Source organism: Phymastichus coffea, unplaced genomic scaffold (assembly GCF_024137745.1).
Source record: "Phymastichus coffea isolate CEN01 unplaced genomic scaffold, Cenicafe_Pcof_1.1 PCOF00004, whole genome shotgun sequence".
In the NCBI taxonomy this organism is placed as follows: domain Eukaryota; kingdom Metazoa; phylum Arthropoda; class Insecta; order Hymenoptera; family Eulophidae; genus Phymastichus; species Phymastichus coffea.
The window spans coordinates 12,299,427-12,318,404 of record NW_026706815.1 but is presented as its reverse complement, the minus strand read 5'-3'; the positions used below and the strand labels follow the sequence as shown (position 1 = coordinate 12,318,404).

Sequence of the window (18,978 nt, the reverse complement as noted above, 5' to 3'; positions counted from 1 at the left end):
GTAAAGCTACCCGCCGAAGGAGAAGGCACACGGATGTCAATCATGACCTCTATAACCGCGTGCTTACCAAATTCGGGGAGCAATTCGTTCTTCTGGTCCATGATCGTGTCGCATGCGTCAGTCAGCATGACATCAATCCATGTGTGGGAATCACCCACGTGATGAGTCGGGCCATGCCGAACCAAACTCAGCGACAACTCCCCACCCAAACGCGAGATGGAGAGAGCATCATCCGAGCCCGAACTCATATCGGCATTGAGATCACCCATGATGATCTTATGACTGAAATCACCACAGAGATCCCTCAACACCTTAAAAAGATCCGAGCCCTGCTGCAGAGGCACCCTAGGCGGGCGATAGATGACGCCGATAAGCACCGGAGGAGAATTACCCATCTCAATACTGCAAAACAGGTACTCTGGTATTCCCGGTTTCCCAGGCCCTTGAGTGGCAGATGAAGCCAGCCTTGTAATTTTAAATTCCTCGCGTATGAAGAGGGCAACACCGCCCCCATTAATGTTGCGATCGCTTCTTATCACCGAGTACCCCGGAACCCGTATGATGTGATCATCAACCACAGGTCCCAGCCAAGTCTCAGCAACCCCAAAAACATGATAGATGGCATCCCCAGCTAGGAACAGACGAAGCCTTTCAACACGCGCTCTAAGCGAGTTAATGTTGAGAAACCCAGCCCTGAGGAAACCACCGCGACATGCAACATCTTTGGTGCTCACCGTCCCGAGTCATGCCAATTGCGAGTTGGCATCAGTGCCCTCCCTGATCCGCCGCATGCTCTCTCCTCCCGATGGCGTAGCGCCCCCCGAGTCGGTGCTCAACTCCGCTGACGACCGCGACCCGCCAGTCGACTCCCACGCCGACCTAATCGCCTGCAGATCCGCTGCCGTCTCGAACGCGTACGCCCTCTCTCCTGTCCTTCGTCGGACCAGAAATCTCCCACCACTGTGCCACACATACCTGAAGCCAAGCCCCTTTGCTACCGGCTTCAGGGTAAGGAATGTTTTGAATTGAGCTTGGGGCAGGAGTTCATTAATAAATAATTTCCTCCGTGGCACCTTGGCAGACAACTCCGGCCCGAGAAGGTCCTTGTCTAGATCCTCAGTCGTAATGCAAGCACGGGGCATGCCACGCTTCGCCTTCATTATATCGCGCAAAAGTCCCTCGTCTCTGACCCCTACAATGCAGGAGGGCTGGGATGACCCTGCTCTCCGTTGTCCCTCCTGACTCACCGCCCCCGCACCTACAGCGCCCTCAGCTGGCCGTCGACGAGGCCGCGAGACCCTAACCCCCGTCACGCCCTCTGGCGTCACCGAAGGCAGAACGACCTTCAGGGCCGCAAGAGCCAGCCCACGCAAGTCATCAGGGGAAACGTTGGACGCTTCGTCCAGAAGGCCATGTATTATGACCTCATGGCCTTCAGCGCCTCCACTTTGTGGTAACGAAACCCCCTCTAGCACACCAGACCGCACTGCGTCCCCTTCCAGGTTCAAAGCGGCACCTCTAGAGCTTGAAGCGGGTGTTACATTGATAACCCCTTTGTCAATGCTGGCTTTGGCCTTGTCATGATTAACGTTCTTTGGGCTGCATTTTATGTTGGTGACCCGGCAAGCACACCGGACATCACCAGACCTGGTACATGCTTGTATTAATCTTTCTTCTAGAGAGCGGTTGCTCTCCAGAAGAGTACCGCATAATTTTTGCAGGTCTTTGACCATCGAGGACTGATCTCGGATCATGCCCTCTAGTGTTGCAATGCGCCCTTCACCGGTAATTTCTCCTTCAGTCACAGGTAATGTGGTGACCATAGAAGCATTTTCCAGTTCCGGATGCCGCTTCACAAGGGCCTTTACTTCATCGACTTGTCGCTCGATGGTATCGAAACGCTGGAATAATAATTCCAGGGTGCTTACCGGAATCAGTATATTATTAATACTTGGCAGCTCCGGCGTCCCTAGGAAGTGCTCATCTACACTTTTGTGCGCATCGTTCTTGTTTGTCACTTCCGCGTTAACACTCTGGTCAAATCCAGACGCCTGTATAGCGGCAACCGGTTCTGACACACCTTGAAGTTCGGTAGGCGCCTTCTCACCTGCAACCAGCCGAACTGTCGTCTGCTTATCGCCGGCCGGCCGACTCGGCGGGCGAGAGAGAGAGAGAGAGAGAGAGAGAGAATAAATTTGTATGAAAGTAACATAATTCTACATATTTACAGGCAAATGGGATATTACAATGATGTGCAGAAACTCAGAAATGTAAGTTACCGAAACATATGAACGACAGCGATATAAACTATTCTTATAAAAATATAATTATAAATTTTTTTTTAGAAACTGTTAGCGGAGCGTTGAAAAGTCAGAAGTCTGGTGGAGGAAAACAAATCATTAAAAGCACAGTTGGATCTGCTAAAGACAATGACACCGTAAATAAAAATCAAGTTAATTCAATACCATCTGCGATAGACAATATTTAATATTAAACATTTTTTGTTTCAGATAAAAATTCAATTAAATAATATTATAAAAATTTCATACGCTAAAAAAATTATTATTTTTCATTATACAATAAATTGTAACGGTTGTGATTTATCCGAGGAAATAAATCGGTATCCGTTGACAAAAATCAGTCACAGTCGCTTCCACGTTACGAAGCTAACCGCCGCTTCGTCGATTGAAGACTCACCTCCCGGCTGTTGTACCGGCTGCTTCGTCGAATGTGCGCTCGGCGCACTGCTCACGCGGGGAAGTCAGTGGGTTCGGGTGGCTGGGCAGAGGAGGCACGTGTGCTTCTGCCCACGTCAATAAACAAGGCGGCCGATCAACTACAGACACCCTTTATTCACTAAACGGTTGATACACATTCCATGAAGAAAGAGGCCGAGAGCTTTTCCGAATGACGCACTGCTCAGTCGCGCATTTACAACGCGCGATGTTTTGCCGTAAGAGAGAGAGAGAGATATACGGACCTACTCTCGCACACCTAATCTAACGTGACCTTTTCGCAGTTAATTACGTATCGGGGAGGTTATTCACTTCTCTTCGCTGTAATTCCACGCAAAATTTAGCTGCGAACTCTTCAGTTGCCGAGCTCACGTGACGGTTCTCGTTGCCCGGGAGGCGTTTCCTCCTCTTGATCCTCTCGACACTCGTCAAATCCTGTGTCACCTGGGCGACGACACTCACTCCTGGCGTACTTGTTTCGGTACTCCTATTCGATCTCACTTCTTCTTTCGCTACCTCTCTTTATCTTTTTCTTTTATTCTCTAATGAGCAGTGTTCTTCCTTTGTATACTTCCGCTCGGCAAGCCGGTTCACACGTGAATGTCTCTCCTACTTCCCCTCACCCCTGACCGTCCTCTCTCTCTTCTCTCCGCTCGCGCACGGTTTTCTGCGCAACTGGCCCGCGCATGGCACGCGCTGGCCCTCTAACAAGCGGATTTCTCCCTGTGACGAGCCGCCTCGTTACAAAATGTATTAATTGTATACACCTGTATTAATTTATTTTCGCTGAAAAAAATTATAATATTTCATGGCAAATATAAGAGCATTAATACTTAGAATTTTCATCATTTTTTTCGTTGTTAAACTAAATTAGGGGTGATTACATGTCGTTCCGCGCGCTCAAACTTTGTACACCATTTCTGTACATAATGGTCAATAATTTTATACAGGAAAATTAACAAATTAAATGGCTAATAACAATTGGGGGCGTAAAAACTTAGAATTTCGGATATCTCTTTAGTTGTTAAATTAATTTAGGAGTAGTTGCATGTCGTTCCGCTTGCACAAACTTCGTACACCAATTCTGTTCAACAATGTTATACAAATAAATAGGTGTGGCTAATAATAAATGTGAGCGTAAAAATTTCATATTTCCTTGATTATGTATATTGTTAAATTAACTTAGGGGTAGTTGCATATCGTTCCGCGCGCTCAAACTATGTACACCTTTTCTATAAATGACGGTCAACAATGTTATGCAAAAAACTTTAAATATTGAGTGGCTAATAACAAATAGAAGCCTTACAACTCCAAATTTTCTTGATCGCGTATATTGTTAAGTTAACTTAAGGGTAGTTGCGTATCGTTCTGCTCATTCAAACTTTGTACACCAATTCCTTACATAACAATAAATAATTATATGCGAAAATATTAAAAAATTTGATGGCTAATAACAAATTGGAGCTAAAAGATATCAATTTTGCTTACTCGTCTGTTATTATTAAATTTAATTAATTAAATGAAATTAGGGGTGGTTCGGGGTAGTTCCAAGCGCTCTAAGTGTTTACTCATGTTTTTACATAAGAATAAATAATTATGGTTAAAAATAATTAATTATTTTGTAAATTAAATAACATATGGCAATATTCGACTTTTTCTTAATTTTTAAGGGTAGTTTTTAGAGGGTGGTAGTTGGTTCCAAAAGTTTTTTTTGGCTTTTTATTATTATTGTAATGCATTTTAGCGATTAATTTTGATAAGAAGGCATTTTTCGAAATTTCGATTTTTTCGTTCAAGTTGAACGTTCCGAACTTCAAACTCATTAGCAAAATGATAAAGTACAAGATTGATAAAATGAAAATCTCATGTTGAAGTTTCACTCAGGTCGATTATATTCTTTTATTTGGAAGGCATAGAAAAGCTCCTGCGCAAAATTGCCAAGGAAAGACAGGACAGCCCTCCGGAACAGCGCAAAAGCCGATGGCGTGGAAGAAGGAGGAATTCACCTCCTCCCAAGGATCCAAAAAGGTCCTACGAGGGCATCAAGAGAGTCCGGGACCTAGCGGTACAGCAGAGCAGAAGGCGATCAAGCCTGATACCAGCCCTTGGCAAACTATGGCGTAGTCATCCTAGAAGGACCAGGTGGCCACATACAAGTTGTGGAGGAGGGAGAAGACTCCATTAGTATGAAGATCGAGCAACCCGAAGATCTGAAAGGTTCGGACCCCTCCACACAAAAAGGAACCCTGCCGAAGGAGTCCACGAGTACGAGTAAGCCTATCATCGTAGCAGCAGCGGAAGGGAAAAAGCCGCTGAGAAACACGACGAATGTAGAAGAAAATGCGACTCGTGGATACGACCCAGAGGATGAGACCAGATAGTGATTGCGGGTAGACATAGGTGACTTTAAGATTAGAGCACTCTATGATACCGGCGCCTCATCTACGGTAATTGGTTAGTTAGGGCTGAGATTGGTATCGGAGACGGCATTCGGACTTAATGTGACCAGGGCGGGCGATGCAAAGCTCGCCGACGGGCGCCCATGCCCCATCATTAATCACGTGATGTTCCCCATTAAAGTAGGGGGAGTCACAAGAAAGATAAGAGTCGCCATTACGTCACTGCTCACGGATGATTGCTACGTAGGCGCGAACTTTATAAGAGAGTTCCGCGCAGTTTTGGATCCCGATAAGGATGAATTATGGCTTAAGGACACCCAGGTAAAAGTACCAATGGAAGTAGCTGGAATTGATGGTACGGCATTTCACGCACTGGTAGGACTGTGGGAGATCACACGAAGGAGAGGAGCGTAAAATCGAATACGCTAGCCGATCATTCAACAGTGCTGAGAGAAATTATACAGTCTCCGAGAGAGAGTGCTTTGCAGTGGTGTGAGCCATTGGGAAGTTCCGGCCGTACATTGAAGGGCATCACTTCAAGGTCATCACTGATCATAGTTGCCTGAAATAGCTTCACAGTATGAGAAATCCCTCGGGAAGACTAGCGCGTTGGGCGTTAGCATTGCAAGGCAATGTCTTCGATATTGAATATCGAAGGGGAGATCTCAGTGTAGTGCCGGACGCATTGTCTAGGGCCTATGAGGAGGAGGGGACTGAAGTGAGTGCCATAAATAGTCGGCCAGAGACCACTGATACGTGGTATTTACAACAATACCAGAAGGTATGCCAGGATTCACTCTCGTACCCCACATGGAAGGTAGTTGGGGGAGGCTGTATCACTATCAGCCTGATGAGGACGGTGAAGTATCCATCGACAACGAGGAAGCGTGTAAGCTTGTGGTGCCTAGAGAGAAAGGGGCATCAAGTGCTCCACGAGGTCAATGATGCTCCGTCAGCAGGGCATCAAGGACAAGAGCGTACGTTCTCCAGGGCTAGGTGCTTGTACTACTGGCCTATGATGTATGACCAGATCAGGGAGTACTTGAAGAGTTGCCAGGTATGTCAGCAATGCAAGGTGGAATAAAGAGTACCTTGCGGGCTGATGGGTCGTAGACAAGTGTCACGACCCTGGCAGCTGGTAGCCGGTGATATTACTGGCCCATTCCCCAAAAGCTCTCGAGATTTTGAGTATGTCCTAGTCTATATAGACCTATTTACTCGCTAGGTAGAGTGCGTTGCGAAACGCAAAGCCAATGGGAAGACAATCGCAAAGGACTTACACGAGCGGATTGTCACCAGATTGGCGAGCCAGAGGTATTCTTACTGGACAACAGGACCGAGTTTAAGAATCAGGAAGACGATTCATACCTCCAGATGAACAGCATCCAGCGCGCCTTGATTGCCGTGTACCATCCTCAAACGAATCCCGCAGAGCGAGTAAACAAGACGCTCAAAACCATGATCACGTTACATGAGCCGTGATCATAAGAACTGGAATGAACACCTGTCAAAGTTCAACTTCGCGTTGAACTCAGCAACTCATAGCGCCATCGAGTATAGTCTTGCGTTGCTTACGTTTGGGCGTTAGCCGGTACCTCCTTTGACGTTCAGAAGATCCCAAGATCAGCAAGCCCTTGAGTGTTCGGAAGGTCAAGCTGTAGTAGCTTGCGCAGAACATATGGAGAAGCTCCCTAATTTATGGGAGTAGGCCAATTCCAAATCAAAGGAGGAAGCGGCGCGTCAGGCGGGTTTTATTACGACCGGAAGAGACGGCAACCCGAGTTTAAGGTCGAAGTTGGGTATGGATGAAGACCAGGGTACTCTCCTCGGCTATCCAAGGCATATCAGTCAAATTGACGCCGAAATACGCCCGTTCGTACGTGATTGAAGAGATATGAGGTTCCAACACGTACAGACTGGGTAATTAGCTGGAGATCGTGTCCGAGTTCTTCCATGCTAAAGATCTTAAACCGTACTATGGTCCGGATGAAGAAGAGAGTGAGGAAGCGACCGACAACGAACTTCGCGAGCCGCGCGAAGAAGGACCGTTGGAGGAGAGCGATTCCGCGGAAACGTGCGAAGATCCAGGCATGGATTTATCGAGCGAGCGTATCGAAATAGTAGCCCTCACGGCCGTAGGTAACAATCCCAGCGAGAGGTCGAGGTCGACCTCGGAAAGTCCCAGAGACGGTCACCGGTCACGCAGGAGGCGACAACTCACCCGAAAAGGAATCTAGAGGGAGAGGTAGGCCTCGAAAGACCGTGCTCGTCGTACAAAGAACGATTGGGCCGATCATCCCGAACAAGAGACAGGAAAGGAGCGGTAACCGACGAGGGCCGGAGCGTTCACGCAAGGAAAAGCGAGGGAACGCGTAAGATGGTGGGATGCAGCATAGTATGTTATTTCTTTGCACAGGGAGTTTCATCCAAAATTTTTTGTTGGATGTTACAGATGGACCGATCTATCGTCGTGGAGGAGACCTTCGAGGTGGTTACCCAGATGCTATTGGATCTGCAGCTGGGCCCTAACGCAACGCAGCTAATAGAAGACTGGCGCATCTTCTCCAGGATCCAGTTAGAGGGGGCCACCCGAAGGGAGCGCCACCCCGGATCGATGCCGGACGTTCTCTGGGACGCGACATGGGTCACCCCGAGGCTTCTAGGGACGCTTCAATACAGAGGACCAGGAAGAAGTCAAGCGTCCCAAGTCCACCGTGAACCAGGGGCTGCAGACCCTTAAGTCCGGCGTACCCCAGAAGTCGCACAATGCGAGCCAGTGCCCTGGATCCAGGGAGACCTGTGGGACTCAGCACTCGATTTGCAACCACCCCCGTATCCCAGAGCAGCAGGCTCTCCTTCTCGACTTCAGACATGTACGTCTGGGGTTTAACGAGGTGGAGAGTGCCTGGCGGTTCGCCGAAGATCTCCAGTCTCAGGTGCATTTTTCTGAACCACAAGGGTGTAGAAGAGCTGCTAGGGACGTGGGCAGAGGTGACACAACGCTAGAGGGCCTATGGATAATGGACAGGAGTCCCCCGCAGCGCTCCCTGCGACGTCGCAAGAGAAGAGAACCCCGGAAGTTACTGGTGCTGGGCCGATGCTCACGGTTCACGTGGACGGGCGGGTGGCTACCGACACCAGGATCGCGGTTAGATCGCAGGATGGACGTGCGAACACCACAGTGGGAGGCGTCACAATCTCCGCCGCCCAGGGAGTCAACGCCCAGCAGTCCCCTCGTTCTGCCAAACAGACCCGACAGGATCGGGAGCCTAGTCATTCCCGATCGCAGCTGAGGGGCTACTATATCTGTGGGGAGCCTGAGGTGACCAACTCCCAGCGGTGCCCAAAGAAGGCTACACACTGGCGCTACCCGAAGCACAGAGCGCCAGATGTAGCCAAGAAATAGTTTTTTTATCGGCCCATAAAGGCTTTTAAGGGGTAAAATCCAACCTGAAAATCAACCCCTAAAATCAGTTTTTTTAATATTTCTCAACATCAAATGAATATTTTTCAGTAAACTCAACGTTAAAAAATTTCTTATAAAAAGGCGCTTTTAAGGACATAACATTTATACCGAAGGGTTGCAACCCCCTTTTTAATAGGGGTAAATACACTACTTTTTGTACTGTTTTATGAGATATAATATAGTAAATTAGCTCGAGTTCTTTAAAAATCGCACTGATAATGAGAAAATACAAAAATTAAATTGACGTATTACCGGATAAAAAAAAAATATTTAAGGGGTGTTTCACCCCTTAGAAACCACCCCCGTCAAACTATCTGCAGGTTAATCCACCTAACCCTGGGATAAACGAGTTTAGTCGTTTGTTATTTCTTGAAATAATTTAATCCTATGCATGAGCGAGCTACCTCAACTAACCAACCTGCCTCTAACCCACCAAACCCCCATAAACCACCCTTACCGAACCACATGCAGGCTAACCCACCTAAATCCTGGGAAAAGCAACTTTAGTCGTTTGTTATTTCTTGAAATAATTGAGTTTTATACCATAAGCGAGTTATCCCAGCTGTATAACATACCTCTTATCCACCTACCCCTAACCTATCTAACCCCCACCCTTATAAACCATCCTTACTGAAACACAAGCAGGCTAAACTTCCTAACCCTGGGAAACGTGAGTTAAGCCGTTTGTTATTTCCTGAAATAATTTAATCCTACGCCTGAGCGAGCTACCTCAACTAACCAACCTGCCCATACACCACCAAACCCCCATAAACCACCCTTACCCAACCAAATGTAGGCTAATAGACATAACTTTGGGAGAATTGAGTTTATAAGTTGCTTTTTCTTAAAATAATTGATTTCTATACCGCATGTGGGGTATCCCATTTTTTTTGATAAACTATATCTGTAGCTCAAACATAATTTATGACAAATAAATTTAATACATTTTACTTTAATAGTACTAAAATGGCGAGAAATATCTCTTAAAAATAAACAGGAGAATAACACGAGGTCTAATTATCATTTATAGATCTATACATATATATTTATATTTGTATGTAGATACATAAATATATTTAGGTAAGAGCCATCGTACGCGATACTACATATATTTTGATTTTTCATAATAATTTTCATCTTTTTCTTTTTTTTATTTATTGGTAAATTAAAATGTATTGTGACGGCGGACCATTTTAAAATTTTAATTTTTGTAAGAATATTTTTGTATAGCATCTAAGACAAGCGGAGAAATGAGAACAGTCGCTCAAAAACGAGGGGGACCGAAACAAGTTATAAGAATTTTTCCTTGAAAAACAATAAACCCGCGACTGCAACCGAGCCAGCGTTTTCTAACGCATGCAAAGAGCGTGTAGCCCCTTGTACGTGTTTAACACGTGTCAACATGTCGATGAGAGGAGAAAGTCATAAAACTGCGACTACATCCTGTATGCCACTTTTCCCAACGGATTTTTCCTCCTTTTTAAGATGCTCAAAAATTTACCGTTGAGATGAAAGAAAATTTAAAATTATCCAAACGTAATTATTTAACTATCGCAATGCATCCCGGATAATTATGACTTCTCAAACCACTCACCGAGTTCTCATTTCGAAGCTTGAATTAGCTAGGAAACGAGAAAACAGGGAAAATAAAAATGAATATTATATGCGCGCGCTATGTTATTAAACAAATGTTTTGTTAATATTATTGTAAAGAATTAGGAAATCAACACCTTGTTAAGTTGCGTAAGTTTCTCCGATTAAAAATAGAATTATATAGTATGATAAGTGTAAACTAATAAACCGCCCGTGAGTCTGTTTGATACGACGTGCGATATAATAAATTACATTCTACTTCCTGTTTGAATACGATTTAAACTTATAAGTTATCAAGTTTAATTTTTAAGTTATTGTAAACCCGCTTATTAAATAAATCTTGGTTGAGAACGGTACTCGAGGAGCCATCTCGCGAGCCAAGGCCTGTACCTTTGCGTCCGCTCCCCCGATTTTCTCCACGCCCCCGCTCCAATTAGGGCCCGAAAAATTAGTGAGGAAAATGAGAAGAGACAAACGAGCCAATGAAAGCATCATCGCTTACTCCACTCCTCCCAAAACCAAGACGCTGCGAGAGGGATTTACCACCCAGCCACCCCCAGTGTATACAAAGAGCTGTATGAGCCTCGAGAGTCAGTCAGAGAAAAAAATCAGAAAATGTGAAAAAAAGATCACGGAGAAGAAAATCCCACAAGTGCTACCAGCAAAGAAGCAGAGAGCCAAGCAGCCAAACAACACGAAAAAAACCCAGAGATAGGACAAGGAGACCTCGTTCAGCACCAAACTCGCCAATACTTTAATTAAGAAAAAAGACAGTAAGCGAATAAAGTAATCTTTCTTTTTATTTCTTTTCTTCTAACTTTCTTCTAGTTAAGAAATAGCTCGTATTTCCCTTCCTTTTTTTTTATTATCTGGAGACTACTTTTGATAGGCTCCAAGCATTAATATTATTAGGAAAACCCGGGTACTACTATTGATAGGACCCGTGGTGCTTCTAGCTCAAAGATTACGACTTTCGATCGGAATCTGAGAGAAGAAGTATACCGACTGTACCAGACATTGCACCTGCTTTTCTCCTTCACCTGCTAATGTTCTTCCCGAGTGCATTTCTAATTGGAAACCACTCTGATCTGAATTATAAAAGTTTGCAATGCCAATTGCTGGTATACATGATTTAACATCAGCTACAAAAGCATCAGCATTAGTTTGTAGTTCTTCTTTACTTTCTAATGTTTTTTGGTGATAAATTTATTTATTTTTCTAGATACTATTCTACGAGCTTTTTTAAATTTTAGTAACCAATTTTGAAAAGCCTTAAATCTTATATTTTCATGGCCAACAATTTTTTGAGCTTGCAATGCCCATTTCCGTATATCTCGATCATGCACTATCGTACCAGCTGCAATAGCGGCTTTTAAATTATCAAACGTGTATTGGCAAATTTACGCAATTTCTTCTCGGTAAATTCCATTTTTATTAATTGTTTTCGTTTAACGTTTAAGTTGACTTATAGATGAAACTTTTTTGAAACTATGTTGTACGGTATCCAGTTTTAATTTTGTTGTTTTTTCCGCTCCTCCAAAATTCTACGGCTCTTTGTTTATAATCAAATGTGATTTCTTTATCATCATTTGTGCACTGATTTGTTGGTGCAATATCAGGATCAGGAAAGTGATGTTGAACTTCATCTTCGATTATTTTAGCATCAGTATCTTTATAATCTTCATGAAAATCTAACGTCTCTTCAACAATTATATCAATATCATTAAACTCATACACGGCATCTATTAATATTTCTTTCAACTTTTCTGACACTTTAATTTCTTTGAAATTAATCTCGCTATCTGGTATTTGTAAACTTTGAAAATATGCTAATAATAAATTGACTATGTTCAAAGGATTGATCTTCATGTTTTAATATAAAACAAAATAAAGATATAAATACTCTTTTTTGCAGTTCAATAATTTTACAAAAGACAAAAGAAAACCTAGTTTATAGATAGAATTCGATCATACGTTTTAACGTTAACAGTTATATTTCACATGTTTATAAATCAAAATATTTGAATAGAATTATATATGATAAGTGACATAAATACTTACGTAGTAGACAAAAACTTTTCTTCTTGTTATGTACTATATTTTCGTGTTTGGGAAATTTGTATGTAAATATAGAAATAAGTTTATTTATAAATCCAGCACTATAAAAAAACTTTAACTTTTTAAATACTTGACTTTTCTTCAACTACTATGAATAATGAAATATGTATCGGATGTCTTATTATCGTAAGGGGCGTAAATTTGATATAACTTATCTTCTTTGAGCCATTGAGAAGACAAAATTGTAAATAAGATAAAGTGTACAGCAAAGTAAAGTACCAACAAAAAGTAAACTAAACCACAAGTGAAAATTGAAAAAAGTAAACAGTTTATAAGTATAGGAATTGAGACTATATAACTATTTATAACTATTAATATAATCAATTATTTGTTATAATTTCTTTTCTCACTGACAAATTGTAAATGATTAAAAAAGAAATAATAACTATATTAAACTTTCACTTTTGAAATTAATAATTTTTAACTGTTATTATTTGTTATTTTTCTTTATTACGAATTAACTTTACGTTTAAAAAATAATAACTATTATTATTACTCTTTTATACACAGCTATGTGTAATACAATGCAAACAATATTTTATAAAAAACTGATACTATAACTGTTATTATTAATTTCGAAAAAACAAAATAGTTAATAATTATTTATAATTTATTTTAGTCTCAAATCTTACATTTATAAACCGTTATTAATATTTTTATCTTTTTTGTATTTATAATGAAAAGAAAATAATAATTATTACATAAAATTTGTAATACTTGGGACATATTGTTATGCAACATGAATGTTATTCAAGAAATACATTTATTTTTCGCTATTTATATAAAGTTAGCCCGCATTTGGTTCGGTAAGGGTGGTTTATAAAGGTGGGGATTAGATAGGTTAGGGGTAGGTGGATAAGAGGTATGTGATTCAGCTGGGATACTCGGTTATGGTATAAAATTCAATTATTTCAAGAAATAACAAACGACTAAAGTTGCTTTTCCCAGGATTTAGGTGGGTTAGCCTGCATGTGGTTCGGTAAGGGTGGTTTATGGGGGTTTGGTGGGTTAGAGGCAGGATGGTTAGTTGAGGTAGCTCGCTCATGCATAGGATTAAATTATTTCAAGAAATAACAAACGACTAAACTCGTTTATCCCAGAGTTAGGTGGATTAACCTGCTGATAGTTTGACGGGGGTGGTTTCTAAGGGGTGAAACACCCCTTAAACATTTTTTTTTTTAAATCCGGTAACACGTCAATTTAATTTTGGTATTTTCTCATTATCAGTGCAATTTTTAATGAACTCGAGCTGATTTACTATATTATATGCCGTAAAACAGTACAAAAAGTAGTGTATTTACCCCTATTAAAAAGGGGGTTGCAACCCTTCGGTATAAATGTTCTGTCCTTAAAAGCGCCTTTTTATAAGAAATATCTCTCTCTCTCGCCCTCTCTCTCTCTCTCTCTCTCTGATTTTATTCGCAGCATTATAAAATTTGTATATTTATTTCCAATGGGGATATTATTTACTTAAAGCTGATGTTACTCATATTACGTATTATTAAACAGTTCTTACATAGAAGGGTTGTTAAATAGCAAAAAATTCTTTACCCTTTGAATCCTTCTGAGCCAAGTTTATTCCACAGCTTGCTAATGTTTCGCTAATATCGTTGATCATCATTATCAAGGCATAAATGTTAATTAAATGTTACATTCTTGTTAATAGTTTGAATGAAATTGTGAATAACTTGAAAGAATACATCAGCACTCAGTAGTTTTTACTGGTTGAAGTAGGAATAACAATCAAACTTAAATGTTTTTGAGAATTTGTTTTGTTTGAGTCCATGGAATAAAATAGTATCATTAATTTATACAATTATTAAAAAATCTAAATTAAAAGTTATTTGGACAATGTTTATGACATTGAACCAAACATATATGTAAATTAAATCCTGAGTAGGATTAAAAATGGTCACTTTGCATCAATAATATTCACTGAAGTACATAAATTACTGATTATTGTTTGATTTTTTAAGCCAATATCATTAATTTTTACATGATTAGTTAAAAAATACAAAAAATTGTTAGTATTTGCGGTACTTCAAAATAGATAAGAAAAGAAATACAAATAAAATGGTATTCTCAAAATCACATCAATTTATAAAATAATACAAGAAAAACAAGGTGTGTAATTATTTACAGGGATAACTCCTAAGATCAGAAATTTAATAAAATAAAATCATCAAATATCAGGAGTGAAAACATAAGAATTTTTTATAAAATAATAATTTATAAAATAATAATAAAAAACTAGATAAATTATGGATGAATTATATATCTGTTAGAACTAGAATTACTTTCTCAATGATATGAAATTTTTAATCATAATATTTTCTTTAAATAAAGATAAAAGTTAATAATTCATTGTTAATATATATTTAAGAAGTTTACCCTGCTAAAACAAGGACATTCAACCTAATTGAAAATCCAATCTGCTTCAACTCTATTTCTAAATCCTACAAATGTCAATTTAAATTTATCAAACTGGAATCGATTAAAATCCCCTTTAATATTTTTCTATCCTGAAATTAATTATTATGATATGTAAAATTAATTTTGGGATAAATAAACGTTAAAGTGGATTGAGATTCATTCTACTTTAATTAATTTCAATTATCATTTATAGGATTCAGAAATAGACTGAAAGCAGATAGGATTTTCAATCTAGTTAAATGTCCTTGTTTTAACCGAGATTAGTCAACACAGATTAATTGTGCTTTGAAATTTTGAAGGTACTACTGCAACTATAGCAATATTTTTTTAACATATTGACTAACTATACAATATCGAATGGAATTGATATAGCACAATATAAATAAATATAGTGACTCTGATTTTAACTAATTAATATATTATTAGGTTAATTAACCTTTAATATTTTAATATTTATCTTCGAACAAATGCGAGATAATGTATTTTGAAACATATATTTCATACATTGATTTTTAAAACAAAATATTAATATTTTCTAATTCAGGTAATGTAATATATTATCACATACCTTATGAGAAGGATTTATATCAAGAACTAAAGGTGGCACCATGCTGACAACTTCTTGCCGACTAATATTACCACTGTTTGTTTCTGTGATAAGAAAATTATGCAACTTAAAAAAGGCTTCAGATCGTCTTATATCTTTTCTTGTAAGCTGTAACTGCCATGCCAATTCTTCTGGATAAAATGGTAAACTATGAGGTTTTGCATCTTTATAATCACTGCAGATGTTGGAATTAGGAATATTGAGAATTTCTTTAAAATAATCTCCTTTAATTATTTTCAACAAAGTTTTTGCTTCTGCTTTGGATCCGGTTATTCGAAAGGCTACTGGGAGATTTTCTTTCATTTTATTTATAAATATAGTCCATTGTTCATCAGGAACAATTTTTTGTGTTTTGTAATAAGCTTCAAAATCCTTATTTTCTCTAATAATTTCTTTGTAGGAACGTTGTGGTGCGGTGTTCCATTTATCTTTCATCTGTAAAATGTATATTATCATTTTTTTAAATAATGTATATTTATATTTAACCAAATAATGTTTTTCCAAAGTCAATATTATGTTTCAATATTGCAATTAATAGATACTAAAATTTATGGTACAATTTGATTTGAAAATGTAGATATGTTTAAAATATAAATTTCATTTCATTAAAATTAATTTTACAAAATTAAATTTTTACAAGTAATTACAAAACCTAACTTTCTGTTTTTCTCTTCGTTTCTCAGCAAAATTCTTTTTAGGTTTATATTTTCTACCTTTACCCATGGTATCAAGTTCAAAATCAACTTAATGTTAACACCAGGGAGTAAGAGAGAAGGAGACCCCACCAGGCTGGAGTTTCGATAGTTTACTTTGGAAAAAAGGCTCCCTGAAGCTGTATACGCAGCCAACTTCCGTACGCTCTACCAAGCAACTGTTTTCTATTCCTCTCATTCCATGTTTCCCGCTCTCAAGTGCAATTTGGCGCGAAGTCACAAGCTACTATTTTTCTCTGAAATTACATGAGCTGAGCTTACGAGTAAAATTCAGACATTTAGAAGGCATTTATTAATCATTTTCAGGTGGAATATTAGTATTATTCATCTTAAAATCGAGGCTAAACTGATAGTGGTAAGAATAATCAAAATTTGTATATGCATGTCATTTTATGATTTTTATTTACATGCATGGAATTATTTTAAATTGAATAAATGGTGTTTTAACAATGTTTTAAATAAATTTACGGTGATTTATGGAAATGAACGTATAATTTTATGTACAAAAATCTCTTCCTGATATTAATTTTTTAATTACAAACATATAATTGTTATCCATTTTAACATATGGGTTAGGTCAATCGAAAGATATCTTTGTTTTTTTTTTATGTTATTCTAAGTATACTAATCGTAACTTATTTTTAATAGACATATGTATAGAATATTTTTTGTTCATAAAAATTATACATATTTTGTGTAATATTATAATATTGACATATTTGACACGTAAATCTCGGCTAAATAATTAATTATATTTTTTGTTGTGTTTTTATCAAATTCTACATTATAGTATCGTGTATAATTTGCAGTATTATTGTGTGGGCAAATTAATTCAATCAATTAATTATTTTTCATTACTGCAAATAAAATGGTGATTGAGTAACATTTAGACAATTAAAAACTCATAACTGGCACGGAAAGATTTCTTTGTAAGTATATAGAACTCAACTCAATTTTTAGACGAAACGTAAAAAGCTTCCTGTTTATTTTACAAAAAAAAAAATTAAACGAGCAAGAATTTCCAAAATGCTATCAATTTACTGTAGTTTTATTCAATTTAGTTTATTTACCAAAATGCAACAGGCTAGGTTGTCTGTACCTCATTTTTTAGACTAAACTAGACCATTTATATTGTTTGTAAAATAATATCAATTATTGTTACTGATAAATTAACAAATACATGGGTGCAAGATTTTTTTATAATAATTTTTTAAAGACTGTTTTACTTCTTCGAATTAATATCGTTGATCAATTCTGTAATCACGATTGTACTTCCATACTACGATAATTAGTCTTAATTAAATAATTATATTTAACAATAATAAGATTTTTAGACAAAAAACAAAGAAGTGTTCAGACAATTAAATTATCAGGATTGATTTAGTTGTTTGCTCGACAACGTAGCATCAAGGGTTGCGGCATCGACCTGCGGCATGAATGCCGAAGGCGCGGTAAACGCGAAACATATACAACGGCTTTGTACATTAATTAATTATTTTGCGTATTAAGTGAAATATTTTTCGATAGTCTTCAAAAAAAATTATCAAAACATTTAGCTAAGTACTTATTTGGTTTCTCAAAAACAATAGGATGGGCAAATTTATAATTAAACTAGTTATGAATGGCGATCAAATATATATATTTATATCACTTACATAGTTTGCTTGCTAAGTATAAGAAGCCGATTCGCTATCAGTTTTCGTTATTGAATCAATATTGATCATTAATAATGTGAAAAATCACAAAAACGAAGTGATTTTTCACATTCTTAGAGATCAACATTTATTATCACATATTATATAAAAATCACAAAAGCAAAATGATTTTCCACGTTTTGCAAAGATTTCTTTTTACAAAGTATCATCTTTCCAAACTTTAATGCCTATTCGTATATAATTGCTTCTTGATATCATGCCAGGTTAGGATGTAGTTTTTTTTTTTACTTTAGCTACGTTTGGATATATGAGCAATTCCACAAGAATGCGTCCATAATTTGGCATAGTTTTCACGAATTTTCATATTAGGGGCACGCGTCTATGAAAGTCATTATTATAAAAAGTGTGCCTACATTTTTGGAAGATACGTATTTTTTTTATTCGGTCCTGAAGTTTTAAAAGTTATGACATTTTTTGCGATTTAGCGATAATCAAATTAAATAATATCTCAGTTTATAATAAAGATATTTTGGCTTGTAAAGGCTCATTTTGAATAACAAAGTATGCCCTATATTTTGATGAAAAAAAATATTGTACACTCACTTGTAAACAAATTAGAGCATTAAATGTAAAATTTCTTTCGGATTTTTCGCTATTTTATTTGTTAACAAGAGTATAATTATCGTTTCAAATGAGCCAACCACCTTAAAGTTACACAATAGGATAGACATTTACTTAGAAATTAATAAGCATTTTGATTTTTATAAAAATATCATATATAACTGGAGCTATTGACTTTTAAACAATCACCGCACTGATTCGACAGTTAAATATATTCGTCAATTTGGAAAATAGTATTATCACAAAAAATAGTTGGTGTATTTTTTATCAAAACTATTTCTTGAAACAATATATTTAGCCAAAATGATTCTTTAGCAGCCTCACTCAGTGCTATATATTCAGCTTCTGTAGTTGAAAGAGAAACGCTTCGTTCTGCTCCACCAGAATACATTGATACCATTCCATTCACATATCGTCTATTAATCACTTGCATAATCAGCATTGCAAAAAATATTCAATCTTCCAGTTTTAAATTCATGCTTATACAAAATTCCCTGACTCAAAGTTCCATTTAAATACTTGAAAATACGCAAAATTAAATGCCAATGTCTCTCGCGAGGATTTTCCAAAAATTGAGATGTATAATTTACGGCTAATGCAATATCTGGTCGAGAAACAACCGCTAAGTACATGAAACA

At 38.1% G+C, this 18,978-nt stretch overlaps 1 protein-coding gene across 1 annotated transcript in view; it reads right to left on the bottom strand.

Moving 5' to 3' along the window:
• Positions 1 to 16,141, bottom strand: part of LOC131666910 (tRNA (cytosine(34)-C(5))-methyltransferase) — a 304,687-nt gene extending 288,546 nt beyond the window's left edge. Inside the window, exons 1-2 of the mRNA XM_058939987.1 lie at positions 16,009 to 16,141; positions 15,313 to 15,786 (exon numbers count right to left, since the gene is read on the bottom strand). Coding sequence (XP_058795970.1) covers positions 15,313 to 15,786; positions 16,009 to 16,074 — 540 coding nt within the window. The 5' untranslated portion in view covers positions 16,075 to 16,141. The remainder of the gene's footprint in view (positions 1 to 15,312; positions 15,787 to 16,008) is intronic.
• Positions 16,142 to 18,978: the final 2,837 nt, after the last annotated feature.